Source organism: Mobula birostris, chromosome 4, assembly GCF_030028105.1.
Source record: "Mobula birostris isolate sMobBir1 chromosome 4, sMobBir1.hap1, whole genome shotgun sequence".
Taxonomy (NCBI): Eukaryota; Metazoa; Chordata; class Chondrichthyes; order Myliobatiformes; family Myliobatidae; genus Mobula; species Mobula birostris.
The window spans coordinates 1,285,783-1,298,123 of record NC_092373.1 but is presented as its reverse complement, the minus strand read 5'-3'; the positions used below and the strand labels follow the sequence as shown (position 1 = coordinate 1,298,123).

The 12,341-nt window shown below is 47.1% G+C and overlaps 1 protein-coding gene across 3 annotated transcripts in view; it reads left to right on the top strand.

Moving 5' to 3' along the window:
• Window positions 1–7,979, top strand: part of LOC140196125 (B-cell lymphoma 6 protein-like) — a 34,433-nt gene extending 26,454 nt beyond the window's left edge. For all 3 annotated transcript variants that reach the window (XM_072254848.1, XM_072254849.1, XM_072254850.1), the window contains exons 7-10: window positions 223–390; window positions 1,099–1,229; window positions 5,581–5,718; window positions 6,462–7,979. In XM_072254848.1, coding sequence (XP_072110949.1) covers window positions 223–390; window positions 1,099–1,229; window positions 5,581–5,718; window positions 6,462–6,602 — 578 coding nt within the window. In that variant the 3' untranslated portion in view covers window positions 6,603–7,979. The remainder of the gene's footprint in view (window positions 1–222; window positions 391–1,098; window positions 1,230–5,580; window positions 5,719–6,461) is intronic.
• Window positions 7,980–12,341: the final 4,362 nt, after the last annotated feature.

Below are 12,341 nucleotides of genomic sequence, written 5' to 3'. Positions count from 1 at the left end.
ATCTGGAATTCATTGCCACAGATGGCTGTTGAGGCCAAGTCATTAGGTGTATTTAAAGCAGACATTATAGGTTCGTGATTAGGATGTTAAAGGGTATGGCAAGAAGATGGGAGAATGGGGTTCGGAGGGGGTAATAAATCGGCCATGATGGAATGGCAGAGCAGACTTGATGGGCCCAATGGTCTAATTATGTTCCCACTGTGACCTGATGCTCTCCTGCAGATGCTGGCTCGTTCCCATGTTGTGAGTGTGACTCTAGGTTCCCAGAGGACGCAGCCCTGAAGCGCCACCTCTTGCAGTCCCACAGTGACAAACCGTACCGGTGTGACCGCTGTCAGGCGGCCTTCCGCTTCAAGGGTAACCTGGCCAGCCACAGGACCGTCCACACAGGTGGGGAGGGGGAAGGGGAAGGGTGGGAGGGGGTTCATAAAGATTCTGGCAATGAAAGGGTTAACATATGAGGAGTGTTGGATGGCTCTGGGCCTGTACTCACTGGAGTTTAGGATGAGGGGGGATCTCATTGAAACCTACTGAATATTGAAAGGCTCAGAGTGGACATGGAGAAGATGTTTCCTGGTGTGGGGGAGTCTGGCACAGCCTCAGAATAGAGGGGTGCCCATTTAGAACAGATGAGGTGGAATTTCTTCAGCCAGAGGGTGGTGAATCTGTGGAATTCATTGCCACAGGTGTCTGTGGAGGCCAAGTCATTGGGTATATTTAAAGTGGAGGTTGATGGGTTCTTGATTAGTCAGGGTGTCAAAGGTTACAGGGAGAATGGAGTTGAGAGGGACAATAAGTTAGCCATGATGGAATGGCAGAGCAGATGTGATGGGCTGAATGGCCTAATCCTGCTGTTGTGCCTTATGGACAGAGGGGGTTGTGGCAGCAACCGTGGGCATAGGTGAAGGAGTGATGGTAAGGGGAGAGGGAGTGGGTATTTGGGTCTCTGTCTTCAGTGAGGGCATTGGAATAGAGTACGACAGTGTCAGGGAAGAGGGAATGCCGTTTCAGTACTGGGGGATTGGGAAGCTGACATAGAGGCTCCCTGCACGAATTGCCCACATTTCCTCACCCTGCCCTCCTACTCTGCACCCACAGGTGAGAAGCCATATCGTTGCAACATCTGTGGAGCCCAGTTCAACCGGCCGGCCAACTTGAAGACCCACACCCGCATCCACTCTGGGGAGAAGCCGTACAAGTGCGAGACGTGCGGGGCACGCTTTGTGCAGGTGGGTGATCTGTTCCGCTTGCCACAGATGCCACTCTGCTATCCTGACTGAGGGTTCCAAATATCCCCACCCCGTGAGGGTCGGCCGTGGCCTGACTGTCCTGAGCTGATTGTTTGACACCAGGGAGCTGGTTCCAGCCGATAATGGAATTGTTGATCCCTTCCCTCCAGACCGGAAAGCCTGCCTGTAACTGGTCTCTTTCCCTTCAGGAGCCCAAAACACACCAGAATCTGGACATCTGTGATCAGGCTCCCAACCTCAGTGGAAAAAGCCAGCTTGCATTTCCCCTATCTATACCTCTCATACCTCTGTCAAATCTTCTACACTCCAGGGAATAAAGACCTACCCTGTTCAACACTTTTCTTTCACCCGGGTCCTCAAATCCCGGCAGCATACTGCAAGATTTCTCTGCACTTTCAATCTTATTCATATCTTTCCTGTAGGTAGGAAAGGTATATCTTGTATCTTTCCTTTGTCATCTATACTTTGCCCCCTGCAACCTCTTCACATCTCAGCTTTGTTGGATTCTGGTGTTTTTAATGCAAGGTTCTTTCAGAAGTTGGGAAAGTGGCGCAAAACTTGCTGCCTCACGATTGTTTTAAAGAAAGAATTGAAAACCAGCAGAGACAGAGGCTCGCAGCAGGGAAGAGAGAAGCAAAAAGATGTGATGTCATTAGATCAGCTCCTTTTATACCTGTAGATAAGAAACATTCCCTTCAACCAATCATATTCAAATAATGTAGCATGAGAGAAGCTTCCAGAGCTTTCCAGAATGTTACAAGGAACTGTAACCACCAAAGGGGCCCACTGAACAACTGCATATACATACTGTGACCACTAGGAAACATACTAAACTGTTACATGTGTGTAAGTGGTGGGCACCACAGTAGCGTAGTGGTTAGCGCGATGGTATTACAGCTGAGGATGTCAGATTTGCAGTTGAGTTCTGAAGTCATTGGTGAGGAGTCTGTTCATCCTCCCAGTGGAGTGTGAGGGTTTGCTCCAGGTGCTACAGTTTCTTTGCACAGTCCAAAGACCGACTGGTTAGTAGGTTAATTGGTGATTGTAAATTACCCTGTGATTAGGCCAGGGTTAATGTGGGTTGCTGGGCAGTAAGGCCTGCTCTGCACTGTATCTCTCAATAAATAAATTACAAAATTTACCAGTAAACAAAGGAAAGGTTTGAAAGGTGCATCATACGAGGAACGTTTGATGGCTCTGGGTCTGTACTTGCTGGAATTCAGAACGTTGGGGGGGGGGGGGTGGGATCTCATTGAAATCTTTCGAATGTTGAGAGACCTAGACAGAGTAAATGTGGAAAGGATGTTTCCCATGGTGGGGGAGTCTAGGACAAGAGGACACAGCCTCAGAATAGAGGGGTGCCCTTTCAAAACAAATGTGGAGAAATTTCTTTAGCCAAAGGGTGAATTTGTGGAATTAGTTACCTCAGGCAGCTGTGGAGGTCAGGTCATTGGGTGTATTTAAGGCAGAGATTGATAGGTTCTTGATTGGACATGGCATCAAAGGTTACGGGGAGAAGGCCGGGAACTGGGGTTGAGGAGGAGATAGAAAAAGGATCGGCCATGATTGAATGGCAGAGCAGACTTGATGGGCCAGATGGCCTAATTCTGCTCCTATGCCTTATGGTCTTGTGTTAAACAGCAAAGAAAATAACAATTATAGTCTAATCTAACAACTTCCTCTGATCTTTGTAGAGGCAAATTTAGCAACTCCAGTGCCTTTGCGCATCACTGGTCACCACCAAAGTTACGCCACCCAATAATTCACTGCCTCACGTCACACTCCTCCCGCAATCTCTTTCCCCCTCTTCAGTTAATCCCAGCTTTTGATAATAAGGCCATTGGACAATGGATCTAAATGAGGCCATTTGGCCCAGCGAGTCTGCTCTGCCGTTCCATCATGGCTGATTATTGTCCCTCTAATCGTTCCTAATCTGTTCTAAATGGACATCCCTATACAGGTTTCCCCTGCTATCCGAAGATAGAGCGTTCCTATGAAACAGTTCGTAAGCCAGAATGTCGTAAAGTTAATAAGCAATTACCATTTATTAATACGGTAAAAATTTTTGAGCTGTCCCAGACCCAAAAATAACCTACCAAATCATGCCAAATAACACATAACCTAAAATAACAGTAACATATAGTAAAAGCAGGAATGATATAAATACACAGCCTATATAAAGTAGAAATACTTTTCTGCAGCACTGTCCAGTGCAGCGAAAATCTTGCGGAAGCGCTCTCGGCAGAAACTCTCTCCAGTAACCTTTAAGTTTTGAAGCTGCTAAATCATACCAAATAACACACAAAAATACACAGCCTATATAAAGTAGAAATAATGTATGTACAGTGTAGTTTCACGAATTGGGAAGACTGCCAATAAATTGCAGTTTTGTCACAGTTAAACACTTGCTTATACAAATAACCACCTGACGCAATTGGCAATCGCCTCTGACCTGGGCCGACATTTACGTGCCGGGTGGCACCTAATTAATTAGCTTGTTTATTTCAGCTTTTTTCTTAAAGACGTGCTGGGTGCGTCCCGGCTACCGCTGTATTCTTCGCAGTCTGGTATCAGTCCGCGGCCCGGAGGTTGGGAACCACTGCTTAAACTATGAAGCTGCCCTCGCCTCAGAAACCGATCAAACCACCCATGACTACCTTTAAATTCCACTTTCGCAACTCTTTCATCACCATCGTCCAGTGCTTTCTGTTTCAGCTTATTAAAAAGACTGACTGATTTCTCCTTAAGTATAAGAAAACTTACCAGAACACCACGCTTTGTACACCCATCAATCCACTCAAGCAATAGACTTCCCTTTTTATCCATTATTGGATGCCGACTAAGAGAGACCACTTTGCTACGAGCAGAACCAACAGTAACATCGGCAGCTTCCTCTCTGCGTATAAATAGTGCGAATGGTGGATGCAGGCAAGTTCAACGCATGGACAATGTCCTTACTTAGTTCACCACGATCGAAACACTTAATTATGTCTAGTTTTACGCTAAGTGTAACACCCTTACGAGCTCTTTTAGTCTTTTCCGATACCTTAGAACTCACCTTGCTAACGGATACACAAAATAAGTCGAGGTAAAGCACGTGCTTAAGCAATGCCAGCTAGAATGCAGTTCCGGGGAAGGAGCTTGGCTGTTCGGGCGTGCGCTGCCTTTTTTCGTAATAGTGAAAACACCTTCTGTTAGCGAAAACAGGAAACGAATGTAGGTCTTTTGTAACTGCGAGGTGTCGTAAAGCGAATGGTCTGAGGCTGTGCCCTCTGGTGCTAACTTAGACTCTCCCACTATAGAAAACATCCTCTGCATTGCCACTCAATCTAGGACTTTCAATATTCAATAGGTTTCAGTGAGATCCCCCCTCATTCTTCTAAACTCCAGTGAATACAGGCCCAGAGCCATCAAATGCTCCTCATGCATCAACTCTTAGATTTCTGACCAATTCCTTAAACCCTCGACGTTGCATTTTTGCTTTTGTATTCTAGTCCCCTCAAAGTGTTAGCTAACATGGGAAGTTATTACAATGTGGCACCTTATCAAATCTCTTCTGGAAGATCTAGCCCACCCAGCAGCTTCCATTCATGAACAGGGAGTGCAGTAGGCTGTGCTGACACCTTTCTCCCATGAGAGCCATGATGGTAGTTTCCTGTTTTGTCTCCCTCTAAATAAAGCAGTAAATTTGACTTTCTCATTTGAAACATAGAAAATAGGTGCAGGAGTAGGCCATTTGGCCCTTCGAGCCTGCACCATCATTCAGTATGATCATGGCTGATCATCCAACTCAGAACCCTGTACCAGCTTTCCCTCCATACCCCCTGACCCCCATAGCCACAAGGGCCATATCTAACTCCCTCTTAAATATAGCCAATGAACTGGCCTCAACTGTTTCCTGTGGCAGAGAATTCCACAGATTCACCACTCTCTGTGTGAAGAAGTTTTTCCTAATCTCGGTCCTAAAAGGCTTCCCCTTTATCCTCAAACTGTGACCCCTCGTTCTGGACTTCCCCAACATCGGGAACAATCTTCCTGCATCTAGCCTGTCCAATCCCTTTAGGATTTTATATGTTTCAATAAGATCCCCTCTCAATCTTCTAAATTCCAACAAGTATAAGCCTAGCCAATCCAGTCTTTTATCATATGAAAGTCCTGCCATCCCAGGAATCAGGGATTCAAGGGAAGCTTTCCTGTATCTTTAGAGTTCTGAAGAATTTAGACCAATATTGAGTCTTGAGCGAGCACACAGTTAGTGACTTGATATTTGAAGAATTCCGTGCGAATAGACTGACTATCTCCCCTTCTGTTCTGTCTCCCCACCCCGCAGGTAGCTCACCTCCGTGCCCACGTGTTGATCCATACTGGTGAGAAGCCATATCCGTGCGAGATCTGTGGTACGCGATTCCGGCACCTACAGACGTTGAAGAGTCACCTTCGGATCCACACGGGAGAGAAGCCGTACCATGTGAGTGTGCAGAGTAGCTGGTCTTGAGTCCTCTGGGCATTGGGAGGTGCAAGGCTGGTCTTCGCCCTGGCGCCTGGGTCTCGAAGCCTGTTTCAGATTCCTTGTACCCGCAGCCTGACATTGGGGTCGCCAGGCTGTCCCAATGCTTGGGCTGGTGTTGGTTCCAAACCATCCAGCCCCTGGTTGTGCCTGTTGACGGGTGGGCGTGTGGTTTGGGAGCAGGGTCCCTTGAGGACAGTGGCGTGTGGGGCGCACCGTGATTTGTAATGCTGGCTCTAAAATCAGGGTTCAATTCGCACTGGTGTCTGTGAGGGGTTTCTACGGTATGTTCTCCTCGTGACCCTGCGGGTTTCTCCAGGTGCTCCGGATTCCTGCCACATTCCAAAGGCAAGCAGGCTGGGGTTAGTGAGTTGTTGGTGACGGATATTTGCAGGCTGTCCCCAGCAGTTCTCAGACTGTGCTGGTTGCAGACACAAATGACATTTCACTATGTATCGATGTATGTTTACATAAAGGGAATATTTAATCCTTTGAAATGCACAACTCGGGTCAGGCAGCATTTATGGAATTGAATAAACAGTCAGCATTTTGGGATGAGACCTTTCATCAGGACATTTACCCTTAAACATGTGAGGGCAAAGGGTCCCTCTTAACTTGTAGCCCGGTACGAGCCAAGCCAGCCTGGGGTGGGGCTGTTTGGAGAGGGGTGACCACCAGCCTCAGTGTGTGCTGTCTCTCCGCAGTGTGAGAAATGTAATCTGCATTTCCGCCACAAAAGCCAACTGCGTCTCCACCTGCGACAGAAGCACGGAGCCATCACCAACACCAAGATGCAATATCAGGTCCCTCCTGAGTGCCAGAGTGACCCCTGTCGGGCACGTTAATCACCGGCTCCGCACTCACTCTCTGAGGTGGCGGAATTCTTCAAGGGTTTGTAGTTGCCAGTTTCCATGTGGTCAATCTCACAGCAGGTATTGGCCAGTTGAAGTATAACGGGTTTGAAGCTTTGTGAAAAGTGCTTGCAATTATTTCTTGTTAATAGAAATTTGGATGTTTTGCTTTTAAAAATATGCATCTCTGCCCAAAATCTAAAGGAATGTATGAATAGATAAATATATATTTTTCCTTGTATAAGGCGCAACAGAGTTGTGCAATATAAGAATTGGGAAGGTTTAGTCGTATTTTTAACCAAAGTTGTAGCTATGGCAGTTAGTGAATGGTACATCGAGCAGACTGTCTGCTGGGCAGAGCACTGTCTGAACACCTCTGGAGCTTAGAGCACTTAAAATATTTTGTCTATTGTGAAATGATATGCAGTGGATTCCAGTTAATTAGGACACATCGGGACCATTACATTTTGGCCCAATTACGAACTGACTTCATACGATGCTATTAATGATTGCATCCTCCACATCTTCATTTTCATTATAACATTCAAGATGATCGTCGTTACCTTAATTCTTTGTAGTTTCTAACTTGTTGAAGTAGTGAACTTGTTTCATTTTCACTCCCAGCTCTTCCTGGCACCTTCTAGCCTGAATGTTTGAAACCTCAGTGAGCGAAACAGTTCTGAATTGTCTTACTGCTTATTTCTCACCAACTATCAGTGACAAAAATCGCTGCTTTGGAACACGAACACGCATCAGACATGATTTTAAATACTGATTGCTCCAAGCACAGTGGTGGTGTCTAACAAGAGCGCACAAATGACACTAGAAACTGCCTGGCAACAGTCTCCTGCCCAAATTAAGCAGCATTGTGTCCCAAATAAAATAACGGAATCCTGCTGTTTTGTTGATTAGTTTTTGTTTTAAGAATTGTCCCCCAAAAAAATGCTGCCTCAATTTACCGATGACCCCCATTAACTGGAATCCACTGTATGCGCTTTTTGAAGTATTCTTCTCTGCTGCTTTTGAAAAGTAAGGTTTACATTTTCCCTGGATGCTGTTGGACTTTTTCTGTCCCTGTCTTGTCTATGAAACAGTGTTCATCGTGCCTTTACTGAGCCAGCATTGGCTCTCTCGCGTCTACTACCCCTTTTCCCCTTTCACTGGCTCGGTGACCTCTCCCCTCTCCCCCCGCCCCATTCCACACCAGCCCCTCCAGTCACCTGACCCCTGCCCCTACCTTGAGTCACCAGGTCACTGACGAGAGCTCTGTGAGCAAGGTTGGGTTGAAATAAATGGGCAAAAATTTTAAAGAGAATTTTTATCATAAACTGTACAATATTGCCATGAGAATGTAATAAATGAATATATCACCCTGTGGCCTGTGTCAGTCATTATCTCGTCACTGGGGAAACTCTGGGGGTTGTTACAAATCAGTTTATTTCAAGTTTAATTAGCAGGGAGCCACACATGAAAACAATCACATGAAGCAGTGTTTCTGCAGAGCCAAGGTGCAAAACCCACGACCAACAGTGTGCACGGCACAAATAGCATGCATGGTTATGATTTCAGAAAAACATCACAATGAAAAAATAGTAGTAGAGCCCAATTGGCTCTGGCTCCAGCTTAATCTTAATGCAGCATTTCATGCCAGTGGCCATAAGACACAAGAGCAGCTTGAGGCCATTCAGCCCATTGAGTCTGCTCCACCATTCCATTAGAACTGATTTGTTATCGTTCTCAACCCCATTCTTCTGCCTTCTCCCTGTAACCTTTGACACCCTGATCAGTTTGGAACCTATCAACCTCTGCTTTAAATAAACCCAATGACTGCCTTTGGCAATGTGTTCCACAGACTCTGCACCCTCTGGCTAAAGAAATTCCACCTCATCTCTGTTTGAAATGCATGTCCCTTTATTGAAACTGTGCCCTCTGGTCGTAGACTCCCCACTATAGGAAACATTGCCCACAGCACAAAAAGCACATGTGGTTATCATTTCAGAAAAACAAACATCTCACTTCCTGACATTTGTGTGGAGTTTGGTGACGAGGGGGTGTTTCCTGACTCTGCAAACTGCAGGGGGAGGGGGTGGACTTCTAGTTTATATGTATTGTCATTTGACTGTACTGAAAGGCAAGCAAATGAAGCAGTGTTCTTCCAGACCACGGTGCACCCTCAAAGCACATAGAACAAGATATTACCAATAATATGTGAATAAAATGTAGTTTATAATGCATTTACATGCAGTGTGAAGCACAGGGAACAGCTCACTGACAGTCCTAGTGCTTCTGTTCCTGTACTTCCTTCCTGACAGTGGAGGGTCAAAGAGATTGTGGGATGGGTGGTAGGGAGCCTCAACAATGCTCAGGCCTTTGTCTCCAACACCCCTGTGCTGGGGTGAAGGGTGAGTGTTGTTCCCCGAACTGCAAACTGGAGAAGGGACTCATACTGAGGAAGGAGGGCAATGGTGGGTGTTGGCTGGCTGCCGACTGCGGACGCCAGGCTCGAAAAGTGACCGTGCCTTCAAAAGCGTCACAGGCACCTTCGTCTATCTCAGACTTGGGATGCTTCACGGTTAACGTGACACAATTACTTCTCGCAGCCTCCGACTTTGGAGTTGAATTCCGGTGTCCTCTGCAAGCAAGTTGGGACGTTCCTTCCTGTGTGTGTGGCTTCCCTCCCACAGAGCAAAGACGTAACAGGCAGCAGCTGAATCGGTCATTCCAAACTGTTCCATCATTGGGTCACCATGAAATTGGACCGTTTCTGGGTGGGAAGCCTCTGTGAGCTGTAAGGGGCAGACCACATGGCATCTCCACATCAATAAATAGAGCACAAAGCTGGCTGCAGAAAAGACCGAAAAGACCTCAAACACCTCACCACACCCCCACCACCACCTACACCTCACCCACCCAACCCCTACACCTCACCCCCCCAACCCCCACACCTCACCCCCCCCAACCCCCACACCTCACCCCCCCCAACCCCCACACCTCACCCCCCAACCCCTACACCTCACCCCCCCAAACCATACATCTCACCCCCCAACCCCTGCACCTCACCCCCCCAAACCATACATCTCACCACCCCCACACCTCACCCCCCAACCCCTACACCTCACCCCCCAACCCCTACACCTCACCCCAACAAACCCCTACACCTGACCCCCCCAAACCCTACACCTCACACCAACAAACCCCTACATCTCACCACCCCCACCCCAACAAACCCCTACACCTCACCCTTACACCTCACCCCTACACCGCTACACCGGTGGGGACGGTGTGTCTGAGCGTCGGGATGTGGACGGTGCGTCTGCGTGTCGAGGTGGGGATGGTGCGTCTGTGTGTCGGGGTGGGGACGGTGTGTGTGTCTGAGCATCGGGATGTGGACGGTGCGTCTGCGTGTCGGGGTGGGGATGGTGCGTCTGCGTGTCGGGGTGGGGATGGTGTGTTTCGGTGTAGATGGAGAGTGGTGAGTGTTGTTTTGGGGAAGTTACCAGGAAGGTGTTTGAAGGGAATGCAGTGGGTTTTGCCTGTATGTACTTTCGGATGGCATTTGATAAGGTCTGGCATTGGAGGCTGGTTAAGAAATTTTGGTGGCTGGGCATTCACTACAAGGCAACAAATTGTGTTATACATTGGCTTTGTGTGAGAGGCCAGAGAGTGGCAGATGGAATTTATGCAGACTAGCTAACTCCCACCCCCATTAAGAACAGTAGCATCTCAGAAAGGAGCCAGTAACATCGTGAAGGATCCCACCCAGCCAGCTCATGTACTAGGGTCTGACCTGGGTCCTATATAGATGTAGCAAAATATAGTATTAATGGTAAGACTCTTGGCAGTGTGGAGGATCAGAGGGATCTTGGTATCCGAGTCCATAGGACGCTCAAAGCAGCTGAGCAGGTTGACTCTGTGGTTAAGAAAGCATACGGTGTATTGGCCTTCATTAATCCTGGAATTGAATTTAGGAGCCAAGAGGTAATGTTGCAGCTATATAGGACCCTGGTTAGACCCCACTTGGAGTACTGTGCTCAGTTCTGGTCGCCTCACTACAGGAAGGATGTGGAAACCATAGAAAGGGTGCAGAGGAGATTTAGAAGGATGTTGCCTGGTTTAGGGAGCATGCCTTATGAAAACAGGTTGCGAACTCGGCCGTTTCTCTTTGGAGCGATGGAGGATGAGAGGTGACCTGCTGGAGGTGTATAAGATGATGAGAGGCATTGATCGTGTGGATAGTCAGAGGCTTTTTCCCAGGGTTGGACATAGGTACAGAGGAGATGTCAGGGGTAAGATTTTTATGCAGAGAGTGGTGAATGTGTGGAATGGGCTGCCGGTGACGGTGGTGGAGGCAGATACGATCGGGTCTTTTAAGAGATTCCTGGACTGGTACATGGAGCTCAGAAAAATAGAGGGCTATGGGTAACTGTAGGTAATTTCTAAGGTAAGGACATGTTCGGCACAGCTTTGTGGGCCGTAAGGCCTTGTATTGTAGATTTTCTATGTTTCTAACGTTACCTCTCGGCTCCTGAACTCAGTCTAACCGTTGACGAAGGCCAATACACCGTATGCCTTCTTAACCACAGAGTCAACCTGCGCGGCTGCTTTGAGCGTCCTATGGACTCAGACCTCAAGATCACTCTGATTCTCCACACTGCCAAGAGCCTTACCATTAATACTATACTCTGCCATATTTGACCTACCAAAATGAACTACCTCACACTTATCTGGGTTGAACTCCATCTGTCTCTTTTCAGCCCAGTTTTGCATCATATCAATGTCCTGCTGTAACCTCTGACAGCCCTCCACACTATCCTCAACACCCCCAACCTTTGCATCTTCAAAAGAACCCTGAAAGGGAAAAATAAAGATATTAAAGATGGAAATAGAGCTGTTTCCGAAGATGCAAACAAAGGAGTTGCCATTTAGCGCCATCTTAACTCTGCCTCCATCTCCTAATCTTAGCAATTTCTGTGAAAGATTTTCCTCCTATTCTTCACTCTCATCAGGGTGAAGGTACAGGAGCCTCAGGACTCACACCACCAGGTTCGGGAGCAGTTATTACCTCTCAACCATCAGGGTTTTGAACAAAAGGAGATAACTACACTCACTTAAGGATTCTTCTATTTTGTTATTCCATACCTATTATGTATATCTACATTTGCACAGTTTGTTTATAGTTTACAGATCCTGTTTACAGTTACTGATCTATAGATTTGCTAAGTATGCCCACAGAAGAAGAATCTCAGGGTTGTATGGGGTGACACATATGTACTCTGATAATGAATTTTACTTTGAACCTTGAACTCCCATTCTGCATTTGGTTCACCTTAAAGGCACAAAGCCAAGGTTAAATTCTTCTGGCTTCCTTTGCTTTAGTGCTGAATTACATTTCATCTATCAGCTGCTGATGAATCCTTTTTCCTTTTGGGATTCTCCAGGTCACACACTGTTCTGATTTAGAAATGCATCCCTGATCCGTGGTTCTGCTTAATCCTTGGGTCTAACTGCCAGACCTCTCCCTGTCAGCACTGTGGGAAAACCCTCACCAAAGAACTGCGGCCGCTCACTGCCACCTTCTCAAGGGCGATTCCGGTTAGATTCATGTAAATGGAAACACACAGTGACATAACAACATGACCTAAGGATGTGCTGGGACAGCCTGCATTGACACCAACATTGCATGGCCACAACACTCTGCACAACAAACGGCAAGACAATACACACAGTGCTAGG